This window comes from Lemur catta, chromosome 10 (genome assembly GCF_020740605.2).
Source record: "Lemur catta isolate mLemCat1 chromosome 10, mLemCat1.pri, whole genome shotgun sequence".
In the NCBI taxonomy this organism is placed as follows: Eukaryota; Metazoa; Chordata; class Mammalia; order Primates; family Lemuridae; genus Lemur; species Lemur catta.
In genome coordinates, this window is record NC_059137.1 from 71,396,065 (window position 1) to 71,412,350 (window position 16,286).

General features: G+C 43.1%; 1 protein-coding gene across 1 annotated transcript in view; it reads left to right on the forward strand.

Annotated features, from left to right (window-relative positions):
• The window catches only part of PCSK5 (proprotein convertase subtilisin/kexin type 5), a 409,990-nt gene that overhangs the window by 347,551 nt on the left and 46,153 nt on the right, over positions 1–16,286 (forward strand). Inside the window, exons 25-28 of the mRNA XM_045562588.1 lie at positions 6,372–6,414; positions 9,576–9,712; positions 11,268–11,468; positions 15,690–15,770. Coding sequence (XP_045418544.1) covers positions 6,372–6,414; positions 9,576–9,712; positions 11,268–11,468; positions 15,690–15,770 — 462 coding nt within the window. The remainder of the gene's footprint in view (positions 1–6,371; positions 6,415–9,575; positions 9,713–11,267; positions 11,469–15,689; positions 15,771–16,286) is intronic.

Sequence of the window (16,286 nt, forward strand, 5' to 3'; positions counted from 1 at the left end):
AAGTTGTGAAAGCAAATGAAAGCAGTTCTTGAAGCAGATTAAAAGTGCCACTCCAATGAACATAAGAATGCTAAGAAAGTGAAACAGATTTATTGTCAATAGAAGAAAGCTTTAGTAGTCTGGATAGAAGATTGAACCAGCCACAACATTCACTTAAGCCAAAGCCTAATGCAGAGCAAGGCCCTCTCTTCAATACCATGAAGGCTGAGAGAGGTAAGGAAGCTGCAGAGGAGAAGTTGAAAGCTAGCAGAGGTTGGTTCATAAAGTTTAAGGAAAGAAGTTTCTCTATAACATAAAAGTGCAAGTGCTGATGTACGTAGAAGTTGCAGCAGGTTATCCAGAAGATCTAGCTAAGATAATTGATGGTTTCTACAGTAAACAATGGATTTTTAATGTAGATGAAACAGCCTTCTATTGAAAGAAGATTGCCATCTAGGACTTTCATAACTAGAGAGGAGAAGTCAATGCCTGTCTTCAAGGCTTCAAAGGCCAGCTGACTCTTGTTAGAGGTTTATGCAACTGGTGACTTTAAGTTGAAGCCAATGCTCATTTATCATCCCCAAAATCCTAGGGCCCTTAAGAATTATGCTAAATCTACTCTGCCTGTGCTCTGTAAATGGCACAAAAAGCCTAGATGACAGTACATCTGTTTACAGCATGGCTTACTGAATATTTTAAGCCCACTGTTGAGACCTACTACTCAGAAAAAATGATTTTCAAAATATTACTGCTCATTGACAATGCACCTAGTCAACCAAGAACTCTGATGAAGATACATAAGGAGATTAACGGTGTTTTCACGTCTGCTAATGCACATCCATTCTGAAGCCCATGGATCAAGGAGTAATCTTTCAAGTCCTATTATTTAATAAATACATTTTGTAAGGCCATAGCTGCCATAGACAGTGATTCCTCTAATGTATATTTACAAAGTAAACTGAAAGCTTCTGAGAAGGATTCACCACTCTAGGTGCCATTAAGACCATTCATGGGAAGAGGTCAGAATAGCAACATTAACAGAAGTTTGGAAGAAGTTGATTCCAACCCTCATAGAAGACTTTGAGGGTTTCAAGACTTCAGTGGACAGCCGGGTGCAGTGGCTCATACCTGTAATCCTCACACTCTGGGAGGCTGAGGCGGGATGATTGCTTGAGCTCAGGAATTAGAGACCAGCCTGAGCAAGAGCAAGACCTAGTCTCTACTAAAAATAGAAAAAATTAGCCAGGTTTTTAACTCCATAATATCCTGAATTAAAAAAATAAAAAAAAATTTCAAGGATTAAAAAAAAAAAAGAAAAAAGAAAAAATTAGCCAGGCAACTAAAAATAGAAACAAAAATTAGCCGGGCATGGTGGTGTGCACCTATAGTCCCAGCTACTTGGGAGGCTGAGACAGGAGGAACACTGGAGCCCAGAGTTTGAGGTTGCTGTGAACTAGGCTGATGCCACGACACTCACCTGGGCAACAGAATGAGACTCTGTCTCAAAAAAAAAAAAAAAAAAAGAGAGACAGTGTCTCATTCTGTTGCTAGAGTACAGTGGTGTCCTCATAGCTCACTGCAACCTCAAACTCCTGGGCTCGAGTGAACATCCTGCCTCAGCCTGTAGAGAGCTGGAACTACAGGTGCACACCACCACACCTGGCTAATTTTTTTTTTTAGTTTTTGTAGAAATGGGGTCTCGCTATGCCTTGGCCTCCCAAAGTGATAGGATTACAGATGTGAACCACCACGCCCAGCCATGTCTTTATTTCTGCTTATCTTCTAACTTAAAAATACTAAGTGAACAAGTTAATTAGAATCCTATATAGAAGAAAAAAAGTTCTAATGTTTGATAGCAGACTATGGCAAGTTTAGTTAGCACAATATATTGTATATTTCAAAACATAATAGCTAGAAGATAGTTGCCAAGACATAAAAATGACAAATACTCAAGGTAATGGATACTCCAAATATTGTGATTTGATCATAACACATTCTATGGATGCGTACACGAAGTCTTCATGTACATACAGATGAGTGACCCCATCAGAGAGCCATTCTTTTCCATTATAACCTTAAGTAACCAAGTATAAAACATGTTTTTGCAAGGTTAAATATGAATTATTAGCTCAGATGTGGCATTTGGTCAGGTGTGGCCTCGGTCACTGGTCTCCAAAGAGAGATACGAAAACAATCCATTGGGCTGCAAAAAAGAAAAAAAAATAGAACTTATGTTCACATTTATTTTAAGTTATTCTCTTAAATTTCCTACTTTAGCACATCTTTTTAATATATGTAAAACATTCACATACTAGCATGTAATAAATAACAATAACTAATAAATTATTTATACACACACGTGCATTGTGGGTACATGCTAATTTTTTAAGCCAATGGGGTGATCAATCAAAAGAGTGTGGAGCTTACTGCTTTAAGTTTCTGTTGTTGATGAAGCTTGGAGCGTAGTTAGGATTAGAAGTCTATGAATCCATGGCTAATTCTGGCATATTTAGACATTCTATTGTAAAAGACTACCCCTAAGGCATGTAGTTTCTTCCATCTCTCCCAAATGAAAATTAACATGCAAGATGAACAGTACAATGAAAAAAGCAAATTAGAGGCATTTTAGCTTATATGTATCCTTAATTATGGGATACAAAGTTTATGTAAACCATAAAAATAAATTCTTCTTCTCTGGACATTTAAAAATGTTCTGTTCCATCTGAAGTTTAAATTATCCCCTTTCCAATACATTTTACAGGTAGGATGTGCACAGCTCCTCCTGTGGCCCTCATCCACCCATATTTAATGGTGGGCTGTAGGCACGAGTGAGAACAAAGTGAAATGTAAGCTGACCACTGAAGGTGGGGATGACAGCAAGCGTCTGTCTCCATGGCACAGTGAGTTGGTGACCAGTTCCAATGCAGATGATCCTGAGGACACAGTGAGAAGATGACACAGGATCATGAAGAGCCCTCAAGACCCAGTGGACATTGTAGTCTTGCCCCCCCCCATAAAAACGAGGCACTAAAAATGAGTTTTCCCAGTAAAGGAAGGCTGTATCCCCGTCTTGACAAGGCATCTGCTCGCACGTTCTCCTTAGCAGGGATGTGAGCAGCTGGAAGCCAACAACTGTTTCTGAAGGCTTTTTTCCAAATGTGAGTCTCTCTCTGAATTCTGACTGAACTTGCCCCATCTGCCCTCAAAATATGCTCTCTCAGCTCAAAAGTTTGACAAGATCAAATAACCAAAGCTATTTAAACATCCTACTTTGGATAACACCTTCCAAGACAGTTAACAACTGTAGCTTGTTTAGACTCCCTGCCCTCCCACCTCCCACCGCACACACACTAGAAGCCAGGGAATTTCATCTTTCTCCTTACGCCACCCCTCTTACCATCTAAATGCCACGTTTGACTTAGAGTCAACTTCTACATTTGGGATTGTTACCTTCCTCCTTAATCCCATAACTGCAGCCTCTCTCAGTGGTCAAACTAAATCCATTTAGCCTATGTCTGACTTGTGGATCTTCTGGGGTGGAAACATTTTTTTAAATAATTCTCATTCTTTAGAACTGGTAATAATGAGAAAAACCAATGGGCATTCATAAGGTGTTTTAAGACACAGTTCCTATTCTATGCATTATTCATTTATGCAAATGGAGGTAAAGGTACCAGATTCACTGTTCAACTGGGCTGGAAAAGCCCCTGATCTCAAGATGACATTGGTATGCACATTTCTACTTAACGTTTTCATCAGTGACCTGCATAAAGGAGCAGAGAACAAGCTCATTAAGTTCCTACATGGGAGGGATGACCAGAACATTAGCGAACAGGATTAGAATTTCCCCAGTCCTTGCCAAATTAGCAAAACTGTTAGCATCAAATATGTTCATCAGGGACAGGCAGAGAAAAGTAGGCTGCCCAAATGCAAGCTGAGTAGTAGGAAGGTTTTTAGCAGAACTGAAAAGAATATAGATGCAAAAATAGACTCATAGTGGGAAACGAACTAGCCCGGTGGAAGCGCTGGTGTTCATTGGGGTCCCTGCAACCCCTTGAAATGGATTCAGATTCTCAATCTGTGGGTGGTGGAAGCATAAAGCCCTCTCCAAGATTTCTAAGAATGCCAGGGACCTTTTCTTTCTCATGGGCACCTCTGGCTTCAGATTCCTAGTTCCATTTAATTAGCCTGGTTTTTGGTTCATTTCGCTGTCCTGTTTTAGTCACCTTATTACAAACCATGTTGACCCAGACATGAAAAACCCTTTCCCTCCCATGAGCAAATCACAGCCTCCTGTAAAAAGGCCTTTCTATCTCTTTGGTTGTCTTGGCTCTCTTTCAACTCTTCCAATTAAACTTCTACCCCAAGCAGCTTAACAAGGTATTTTCCTAAATATAGACGGGTCTCACCCTAAGAGGAACTCTGGAAGCAGCTGTAAAGACAATTACATTTACACCTGTGTGACCTAACAAAGGAGAGCATGACAAAGTCATGAGCTGACGGTGCTATAGCCAGGGGTCAGCAAACTTTTTCTGTGCAGTGGCAGATAGTAAGTATTTTCAGATTCCCTTGCAATCAGTCGACTCTGGTGCTGCAGCGGGAAGGCATTCATGCACAATACATGTACACGAGTGGGCAAGGCTGGGGATGGCCCTGGGGTTGGTCAGAGTTTGCCAACTCCTGCTAGACTCAACTTCAGAATCTTTGACTTCTGGGGAGTCTTAACAGCCATCGTGTCCAACCAGCTCATTTCACCCCTGCAGAAACCAGAACCCACAAAGCAGAGTGACATTTGTGCAAGTTCACAAGACACTTAAGCCTGAGTTTAAACTTCAAACTAGAGACAAGGAGCCCACTTCCCAAGCCAGTTCCCCTTCCACGGCATCGTCACCAGGCCATTTCCAGAAGGAAGTTCTGAGGATCTCTGCTTAATTGGCAGAGGCTCTTCTAGAAATTTGCCCACTGTAACTTTGGGTGCAACGCATTAGTCATATCATGTGTAGTACAGTGCCGTCTTGCAAAATCCCTAGGAGGACCCAAGATGAATGTGTGAATAAAGATTTGAGTGGGGCTGTCTCTACCCTCCAAGAGGTAGTCTTTGAGAAAACCAGAATAGGGCCCAGACTAGATTAGAAAGTTATGAATAAAGTTTAGGGAACATAGTTTTGTTTAGATAAAGTTAAAGGTGAAATAAAATCCTCACATACCAAGGTGAATACTTTAAGGAGGAGCAGTTGTTTTCTATCTCTTATTAAAATAAAAATAAAGGACTAGGGTGTATGTAGGTTAGATCACAGGAAGAACCTGCCAGAGGTAACTGTTACTTGCAAGAACTGCAGGCCAGAGGAAGTCATGGAATTCTCTTAATCATCAGATCTGAAGGTTGCTGCTTCTGGGAAGCGTTAGGAGGGAGGGAAACAAACTGTGATGGTGACTCTCTAAATCCTTTCTCTTTAAGTCCCCTGAAAGCTGCAGGAAAAGACCCTTCTCTGAGCCAATAGAGACACATTGAATCATTACTCTTGATGAGAACAGGACAGTTTCTGGCCGGGCCCGGTGGCTCACACCTATAATCCTAGCACTCTGGGAGGCTGAGGCAGGAGGATCACTTGAGGTCAGGAGTTCAAGACCAGCTTGAGCAAGAGTGAGACTCTGTCTCTGCCAAAAGTAGAAAAATTAGCTGGGTGTGGTGGCCCACGCCTGTAGTCCCAGCTACTCAGGAGGCTGAGGCAGGAGGATTACTTGAGCCCAGGAGTTTGAGGTTTCTATGAGCTAAGCTGATGCCATGGCACTCTAGCCTGGGCAACAGAGTGAGACTCTGTCTCAAAAAGAAAAAAAAAGAGAGAGACAGAGAACAGGACACTTTCTTCAAGAGGGTTGTGAAGTGCAGAACATGAAGTGGATGATTGGGAAAAATACTAGTAAGATTTCAAAGGAGCCTCCCAAATGATACTTTCATCAGCAAGAGTTTGGGGTAACTCATGGAAATTCAGAGTCAGGAGCTCATAGTCCCTTCCAGATGTTTGTGTGTGGGCATGAGGTCATGCCTGATACAGTTATCTCGGTAGAGGTCAGGAGGTTCTTAATGTAGAGGGTTGTTGATGTGTAATTTGAAGACCCAGTAGCTTGGGCCTATTCCTTCCTGAAAGTCAGGGCCAAGTATTTATGAGAACTCTTGTTTTACTACCTTTGATAAAGATAAATCCTAGTGTACATCTTGTTACTAATTAAAAAGGGTACAATCTGATCAAACATCATTTCTGGACAGTACATCTCATGAAGCTATGCCAGAGTATTTTTTTGTGTCAAGCCACAACTTTTCCAAAATCTATTTTTCCAAATGACAAATTCTTGGTGATTATCATTCTTCATTATTATCATTTTTTTTCCAGATGATCCGGGAACCTGTACATCGTGCGCTATGGGGTATTACATGTAAGTCTGGCCTTCTTTTTCACGGCACTAACTTTTCTGCAGTTTAAGCATTACTGACTTAATCCTCAACCCAGTGATTAAAGCAAAAAGAGCCCCTGCAGCCCGAAGCAACTCTGTCCTGTCAGGCTATTAATGAGCAATTGTTGGATTTAGCAATAAGAGCCCAGCTGTTTTCTTGCCTCGAAAGGAGGCCTTCTCTGTCTTGATTCTGGAAGTCATCCAGCCTGACACGGGTGTCTAGGAATCCTGCCATGGGTTACCAAGATTCAGATCTTGCTGTTTATGGACAGACCTTAATAATATACCTGGCCCCAACTGAGCTGTGTTTAAATGTCTGCATGGAGACCTTGTTCTTAACCAGAGTCCGATGCTCCAGCGTGAAGCAGGTGCTACATTAGCTCTTTGTCATCTCCTGGGTCATGAGAGACACAGACCACCAGGTTAAATGAAACACAGATGAATAAATGAAACCATCACCCCCAACATTCTGTAATGAAAATCTGCGTAATCAAAGATGGCGTGTTTCGACATGCGCTCGCCGTCCTATTCCAGTCTCCCTTCTAGCGTACAGTGTTGCCTGCCCTGAAAGAAAAACTAAGAAAAGAAGGGAGATGAAAAGCAAAGGAAGGCCCCGGTTAATGCGCAGGCTACATAACCCCTCCCTGTCATCCTAAGAGCTCAGGAGTTCGGGGATATGCAAACTCTCACGTCCATTTCTTCTTTTCATCTTTCCACTGAGATTGTCGGGAATGCAGGGTTGATGCTAATCACCAGAACTGAAGCCCAGAGAGATGCTGGGTTCTGCTTACGTTGCACCACAAGCTTGTGGCAGGTCTAAATCTGGGACATCTCAGCTTTGGTGGGTCATCTCCTCCTGTTACCACATTCCTTTTCCCCCCCCATCCACCTCCAGGGGCCTGAAATGTGGTAGTAAGTGAGCAGATGGTAAAAGCAGTGAGGAGGATGGGAAGGAAAGGGAAGCCCAACAAGCTGAAACATCCTAAAAATGATCAGTTACCCCTATCATTACTTAGCCTCATAGTTTTAATTCAACTTTTCTAGAATAGTCTGTTATTCTCTACATAAACTGTGTCTCACATCATTGCACTCCTGACCCACTGATTTAAATTATTGTTACATTTAGGGCCAGACTCAGAGGTTCACACCTCTAATCCTTGCACCTTGGGAGGCCGAGTAGGGAGGACTATGTAAGGCCAGGAGTTCTAGACCAGCCTGAGCAACATAGCAAGACCCTGTCTCTATAAAAAATTTAAAAATTAATTGGTCCCAGTGGTCACACCTGTAGTCCCAGCTACTCAAGAGGCTGAAGCAAGAGGATCACTTGAGCCCAGGAGTTCAAGGCTGCAGTGAGCCATGACTGTGCCACTGCATTCCAGCCTGGGTTACAGAGAGAGACTCTGTCTCTTAAAAAAAAAAAAAAAAATGTTCTATTTAAACAGGGAAGGAGGCGGCAAAGACGCTCCCAGCTTTGATTATTACAGTATAGACCAGATGACATTTAATGAGCAGAAAGTAATTTGTAAGCGTATTCAGAGTTGACATTTACCCAGCATGTGGCCTGCCACAGGATCCCCAAGCAGAAATGAACAGTGGAAATGTAAGCATTCCTTGGTGAGGTCACATGGTGACGGGCACAAAATGTTCCTCAAAAAACCGAGGAAGGAGAGGAGACTCGAATTTAAAAGTCGTGACTGTGCAGAAGTGGATGAGGGATTCTCCTCTTTGTCCCTCATACAACCCTGCCTCTCTGCAGCCTAACTCTACGCTGGCCGCCTTCTCCATTTTGACACCTGAATACACCCTCTCACCTGCAGCTACTCCCTTTGTGGCCTGCAAGCATCCTCTGTTAAGCTTCGGGGCCAACCCTGCGAGCCTCTCCAGCTCCCCGGGACTCACTCATGAGCGTGTTTCATGAAACCCCATGAGAAACAAATACACAGACAGAACACGCTCTGTTATCACTAAGGGTAAAACGTGTGATATTTGGTTCAACAACCACACATTTATAATCCCTTAGGATATTTAGTAACTTTGAATACAGCTAAGGCGATGCTGTACAATAGAAATTGTTAAGGAAGAAATGAAAGGTTTCCCCTGACATCTTGTTGGTGTTTGAAATGCATCAAAGGGCCGGTGGCCGACGTCGTTCCACTCCACCTTCAAGCGAGCTTGCAATTCAGTGGAGTCTGAATGGCAGCATTTTACTGTAGAGTGAGAGTAACAGATAATATATGTGAGAATATTTACAAGTGAAAGCTGAGGCAGTGTGCTATTATTGTTAATAATCTGTGTGCAGACATTTTGGTAAGCTGCTTGGATGCAACACTGAGCTGCTTGAGACCTAAGTTCCAGCAGCCGTGTGGCAAATCACACAAGCAATCTGTTCACGCAGACTTTGGTTAAAATCCCAGTCCCACCTTTAACTAGCCGTGTGATTTTGAGCACTTAACCTTGAGCTTCAGTTCCCTTGTCTAGAAATTAAAGATAAGTAATATCTACCACATGGGATTCCTGCAAAGATGTAAATGAGCCAATATTTGACACATACTCAGTCCTCCACATAAGAATCGGTGCCCCTTTCCTTCTCCCCCACCCGCCCCCAGCTGCCCTGATGAAGTCTCCTGAGGTCCAGAAGGAGGTGGTTAATGACTTGGGGGGTAGGGGGTACAACAGACCAAGAGGAAGTTTTCCACCTTGAAATTCAGTCATCTACTCCTGTTAAAAGTGGTGCATAGGCTGGGCATGGTGGCTCACGCCTGTAATCCTGGCAATCTGGGAGGTCGAGGCGGGAGGATCGCTTGAGCTCAGGAGTTCGAGACCAGCCTGAGCAAGAGTGAGACCCCATCTCTACTAAAAATAGAGAGAAATTAATCGGGCAACTAAAAATAGGAAAAAAGAAAAAAAATAGCTGGGCGTGGTAGCATACACCTGTAGTCCCAGCTAGTTGGGAGGTGAGGCAGGAAGATCATTTGAGCCCAGGAGTTTGAGGTTGCTGTGAGCTAGGCTGATGCCACGGCACTCCAGCCCGGGCAACAGAGTGAGATCTGTCTCAAAAAACAAAAAGAAAAAAGAAAAAAAATTATGGTGGTCGAGAGAAATACAATATATCTCATGGAAGAAACTACATCTTCTTCCTGTAGGTTTGAACACCACTGTTACAAAACCTGTCCTGAGAAGACCTACCCTGATGAATCAGAATGCAGAGCATGCGACACTAACTGCGGCAACTGTGACCAGAGCGAGTGTTACTGGTGTGAAGAGGGCTTCTTTCTCTCAGGTAAACTAGAAAATGGTACCGTGCAAAGCGAGAGCAAAACTCTGGGGCTCTGCCTGCTCTGTGCCATAGGGGCGCTGATACGTTGGATTCAGAGCCTTTGTGCACAGGCACCTCTGGGCCCAGGAGGAATTATAATTTGGTTTGAAAATAAACATTAGCCAGGACTACTTCCTTCTGCTTTTATTACTGAAGCATAGTTCGTATTTCACTAAGTAATCTCAAATATCTCCAAGCCGATGCAAACAAGAGTGAACCAGATGAAGAAGTGGGGATGAGGGGGGAGGGGAGCTGAAGATAAATGTTTTGGAATTGAAGTCACCTGGAATATTCAGAACACTGACCTTTTTCTTGAGACTTAATCCATGTTGTATGTTCCTGCGCAATGTAAGAGGTGAATAAGATCCCTTGAGGTTTCTGTGAACTTGTTGCATTCGATGGAAATGGATAGTTAGAAGAGAAATGTACTGTGAGTCTTCCAGTCGAAGAACTAATAGCCCAGTGCTCTTGACTGTTTGTGAGAGAAAGAGTGAGACAGACAGCTCATAGCAATCTTCAGTGGTTCTCTATACACAGATTTATTTTATTTGCAGTTTTTCAAGGCCTCAAGGATGTAAAGTTCTTTATTTGGTGCTCTTAACCCTTTAAGCTGTTGGCCAACTTAAATTCTCGGTTGAAAGAGGACTTAGGCCGGGCGCGGTGGCTCACGCCTGTAATCCTAGCACTCTGGGAGGCTGACGTGGGTGGATCGCTTGAGGTCAGGAGTTCGAGACCAGCCTGAGCAAGAGCAAGACCCTGTCTCTACTAAAAATAGAGAGAAATTATATGGACAACTAAAAATATATACATAGAAAAAATTAGCCGGGCATGGTGGTGCATGCCTGTAATCCCAGCTACTCGGGAGGCTGAGGCAGGAGGATCGCTTGAGCCCAGGAGTTTGAGGTTGCTGTGAGCTAGGCTGATGCCACAGCACTCACTCTAGCCTGGGCAACAGAGTGAGACTCTGTCTCAAATAAATAAATAAATAAAGAGGACTTAGATAAAGTGTTGGATTTATGAAAACACACTCATAGGTTGATGTAAGCTAAAGCTATCTTGGTTTCTTTAAAAACAAATGCAAACAAAATATGATCCTAAAACTTTCTTCAGGCTCTTTCTTTTGTTTTATTTTATTTTTAATTTCAGAATATTACACGAGTACAAACGTTTTGGTTACGTGATTTAGTTTTGTACAGTTTGAGTCAGTTATAAATGTGTCTATCACCCAGATAGTGTGCATTGTACCTCTTCAGCCTCTTCAGAACTTGGCCCTGGCTGGGTAAGGTGGCTCATGCCTGTAATCCCAGCGCTTTGCAAGGCTTATGTGGGAACATCACTTGAGACCAGGAGTTCAAGACTAGCCTGGGCAACATAGCAAGACCCTGTCTCTACAAAAAAAAAATTGTTCAAATTAAAAAAAACCCAAAAAACAAAAAAAGAAAACATGGTATTGCATAAAGCACCACTCTAGGCTGGCCAGAATTCCACCTTCATGCTTCCTCTCTGTGTTCTCATGTAGGTGGCAGCTGTGTGAGAAAATGTGGCCCTGGCTTCTATGGTGACCAAGACATGGGAGAATGTGAGCCCTGCCACCGAGCCTGCGAAACCTGTACCGGCCTTGGCGCGGACGAGTGCAGCAGCTGCGGAGAAGGACTGCAGCTGCTGCGTGGGACATGCGTGCGCCCCGCCCCGACCCAGGTGGAAGGCCAGTTCTGGAATGGTATGTGCCTCCCCAAAAAGAGATCGCAGGGGTCTGGCCGCCTGCGCTGCCTCCCTCCTTCTTTAACCTGATTTTTTGAGTTACCCAGGAGAGAAAGGCTGTGCAAAGGAACAAGAATTTGGAGTGACAGTCAAGCTGGGGCGTTGCCGGGTCTCCCCGGTGCTGGCGGTGGAAGAGGGTAGGAAGCTGGGGTTGGCATCTGGCCAGCAGGGGGAGCCCAAGAGCAATTTCTGATTGGTCTGGCTATGGGGACCTCTACCTGGATGAAGGGAAGCGTGTAAAGAGAGCCAGACAGGACAAAGCCCAGCAGCTATTTTCTCAAAAAATTCAGAATAGCTTCTATTGCATACATGTATCTCTTTATTATGGTAAAGGAAACTTTGCCCGTAGGGTAGGCTTTTCCAGTTAGGCAGGAAGAACTGCTCTAATGTATTAGAATTGATGCTAAAACAGGTGATCTTTATTAGAACTTGCCAACTTGCAAGCTTGCCTTTTAAAAGTTGCCCTCCCCAGTGGCAGATGGGGAAAGTGGGGGCTTCTGAGGGAGCAAGCAGGAAAGAGAAAGCATATGGGAGCCGGGAATCTAGCAGGAGAGACGTGCAGGGCTTCGTTCCTCTTTAGAATTTAGGAGTCTCTAGAATTGGCCTCCTCACATTTGAGGCTTCCTTGCAAGGTAATTACAAACTTTTAGTGACCTCTTCATGTCTGAGATGGTTGCAAAACAAAACATTCTTCCTGCTGGAAAAATCTGACTCACGTTCTGCACAGAGACGCTCATGAAAACAAGAGGCACTTTCCATTTAATTTTGAGGCTAGGATTTGTTAAAAGGGTCACTTCAGTGGGAGGCAATGGTGGTTGCAAGAAGGGCCTGAGGGAGAGACAGCTCTGAGGCTCTTCTGGGCTCGAGAAGAAGGACGTCTGTGACTGCTGTCTACTATGACAGCTTTGCACATGTGACTTAAAGGAAAAGCAGCTCGGAGACCGTCACAAGCCCAGCAGCCAAAGGCCATGGAGAACACGGGCCCCATTTCAGAGGCATAGCTGGGAAGAAAATCATTCAATCCAGATTGGGATACCTTCCGTGAATTACAGCTGAACCAAAATGCTGAAAACGAGTTCGTCTGGCATTCAGGCATTTAAGAGACAGCGCAAGCCAAGAGGAAAATGGTCTGGTGCTGTGTTTGTAGCTAAGAACATCTGTATTTTATCTGGCGTCCAGATGATGAGATGGTCCAGGGAGCCAAGAGTCAGAGCAGGCCTGATTCCCCATATGATTACACGTCCCTTCAACTGGACTACGCGTTTTGCAAGCAGAAATCAGGCTTTGATTGTTCCCCTTTGTCGAAGCACCCTACCCACCCCTCTATGTTTTCTACTAGCACCATGTAATGTTTTCGAAGAGAGGAAGGAATAAGTCCATTTGGGGATTTCACACTAATAAGGGATTTGGGAAGCAGATGAGAATGTTTCTTGTGGCAGGACAAAAGCAATCAAGTCCGTGACAGAGCTGCACTTTTCAAAATGTTTCTCTGATCTATGAAATAAGACATGGAGACCATTAGCAAAGAGAAAAAACCATTTATCCACTAAGCAAGGTGAGGCCATAGCTCAGCTCCCCAGCGTAGTAAGCACTGAAGTGGATAGTAAATGGGAAATGCATTCCATACAGCCCTGGGAGTATTCGAGCCAATGCCTACATCTTTCTCCCGACTTCTCTGCCTTAAGAAAACAAGGTCGAAAGTGTAATAGGAGAGTAGAGGGTTCCAGGGAACAAACACTAATTAGCCACACCTTTAAGATGATGGGAAGCAGATTGCAGTCATCCTGGGTCAATTTAGAAGAAACCCAGACAAATTACAGAGTGTTTATGAGAGAATGTAACTGCCTAGGTGGTACCAGAAAGGCTTTTTAGTTTTTGGTTTTTGTTCTGTTTTGGTTTGGTTTGGTTTGGTTTAAACACAGATTCAGATACAGGTAGGAAAAGTAAGATGACACAAACTGCGATTTATTCCTTCTCCCACGCTGCTCCCCAGTAGAAACAATAAGGTCATGTTTGTATCCAAAGACTCCAACTCACCCCGAGAGACTATAGCAGCACAGGCTGGGAAAATACCCTTGAAATAAAAGTCCCACTAGAGTTCCCCGTACTCCTCTTTAATAAGGTGGCTAATCAGGATGAGGGTGGCAACCATGAGAGAGCCATCATTCTTTGTCAACTACCGAGAGAGTGGGATGGAGATTCCTCCACGTGTCAGACCATGCCTGACCAGTCCTCTGGCCAAGACGAAGTCATCTCCAAAGATGGCACTCAACTCTCTGTTCTTCTAGCCACCAAAAAGTCACTGCACACATGTATAGATCATCCCCAGTCTGATATAGTCTCTGTCTCAGTCACTGATATACTGTACTGTGATGATTACTTAGTCCCGTGTCCCTAAATGGGAGGAATAAAACCAATATTAAACAGGCGACAGATGGCTTCAGCAGGGACTCAGGCATCACACAAAGCCACCACTGGTGGAAACGTTCAGGTACAACAGGCCGTGGGCTTTTAAACAGGATGATGGCTTCAGCTGATTTCCTAAAGCCATTGCTGGGAACGGAAACAGTTTCTTCTGTTACTGCAAAATCATTTGGAGTTTCTTAAGTGGTTTGCCCCCTGGTAGTGCTGGACAGTCCTTGGAGTAATTCCTGCACATATCTCCGGCCCACCTATTTCCATCATTGATTAAAACCATGCTGTAGCGGCTCTAATTACATATTCTGGTGATAGTCTAATCTGCAGAGCACAGACATGGTGAATTAACTTTTTGTCTTTAACCACATCCTAACAATTTATCACTAGCCCGTCTTTTGATCTTAATTCCTATGCCTGGGGAAAGACTGGAATCCCAGAGTTAGTCACAAACCCTGCAAACTACTCACATACGAAAAAAAAAAAAATCAACTTCAATAGTGGGGATATACGTTGCCTAATAGTAAGTGAACTTTAGAAAACTTCAAAGATGCCATGGAAATCTGATTTTTACAAGGACTTTGCAAATGTATACTGCTGCTTCCCTTAATTTTGAAATGAGAACATCATTTTTAGTTAGTTAACCAACCAGAACACAGAGTACAGATTTCACTCAGTAAGTAAGTAATTAAATGTTTGACCCAATACTATAAAAGAGCCACTTATGTCAGCTTGCACTGACTGTTAAATATCTAGGAATTTTTAGGTGGATTATTAAACTATTGACAGTTTCAAATCAGTTATGGTGGGAGTATTTACACCATGGGAATTAGAAATACTACAAATCAAGATTGCTTTGTTTTTCTAGAGAGCTGTTTTACCAACACACCATTGCTTTGGCCACTATCAACCTATTTTAAAATTCAAATTAGTGACTAAAAAATCTAGTGGATGTGGGCTTTAGAGTCAGGCATACCTGAATTCAAATCCCGGCTCTGTTACTTACTAGCTGTGTGACCTTGAGTGAGTTACTCATCCTTTCTGAGCCTCAATTTCCTCGTCTATAAAATGAAAACATGAGAATACCTCACACAAAATCATTTTGAGAATTAAGTGAGCAAATACATACAAAGCTTCCAGCACAAGTATATCACACTAAAAGTTTAGTCTACTCCCTAACCCTTTAACCTGATCCAGTTTTAACACTTGAGACACTACTTCACTTTCAAACTGGCATTATCTAGCTCATGAACGAAAGCAATTTTGGAGGCTTAGAGAGAAATACAGGTCTGGGGGAAATAGCCCCAGAAAGAAGGCAGCAAAGAATGACCTCTTAGGCCAAGTCCTGACTTAGCCAAGAATGTATACTCACAAAGATGTTCAGATTAGCTTTATTTATAACAACAAAAAAAGGAAGGGAATAAGCTAAAAAACGTAACAAAAGAAAAATTAAGTGAATTATCGTTCAGACAAATAAATACACAAACCATTAAAATTTACCAAGAATTTTGACGACAAGAGTAAATGCCTGTAAGATTTACAATGTTAAATGCAGTGTGTAGGGTCAGTATTATATCTTCAGAAGATGTAAATGATCACATATCTATACATATATGTAATTATATTCACACATTTGATAGATGAAAAATCTTTGTGGCAAAGTATACACTGAAGACATTTCTGGGTGATGGGATTATAGGTGAAGTTTATCTTCTTTTATATCCTTTGCATTAAAAAAACACTTTATTTTTTTTAATAAAAAAAGAAGCTGTGCCCACTGCAAACCCATCTTTGGTGAAGAGCCTGCTGCAGGAGCGACGAAGGTGGAAGGTTCAAATCAAAAGAGGTAACAGGGAAATAGGGAAGTGACGATGACAGCGGCAGAGATCATCTCCGCTATGTAGACACCAACCCCAGCAGCTGGGAGGCCAGGAGCAAACGGGGTGCAGAAGTGACGAGAGAGAAAGGGAGAGAGGAGGGGGCTGTGAGCACAGCATCCCAGTGGGTGCTCAGAGGGAGAACTGTGAGGAAGTTCAGCAGTGGAGATTTCCGTAAAATGGAAGGACTTTCCTGTCGTGCTACGTGGAGAGAGGCCACCAAAAAAGCCTTCGTCTCTGCAGAGCTTTCATAGGCTAGAGAAGCACCTCTTACCTTCCCAGTCACTGTGGCACTATTTGAAGTAGCAAAGACTGGAAAAAAACCAAACGGTTACCAGTAGGAGACCAGAGAAATGAAGTTACTATGCATCCAGACAATGGAATACTAGGGTGCCATGGAAAAGAATGAGAAGGTTCTTTATGTATCGATAACGACCTCCAAAATATATTGGTTCTTTGCTTGAAAGGCAAGGTGACAAACAGCG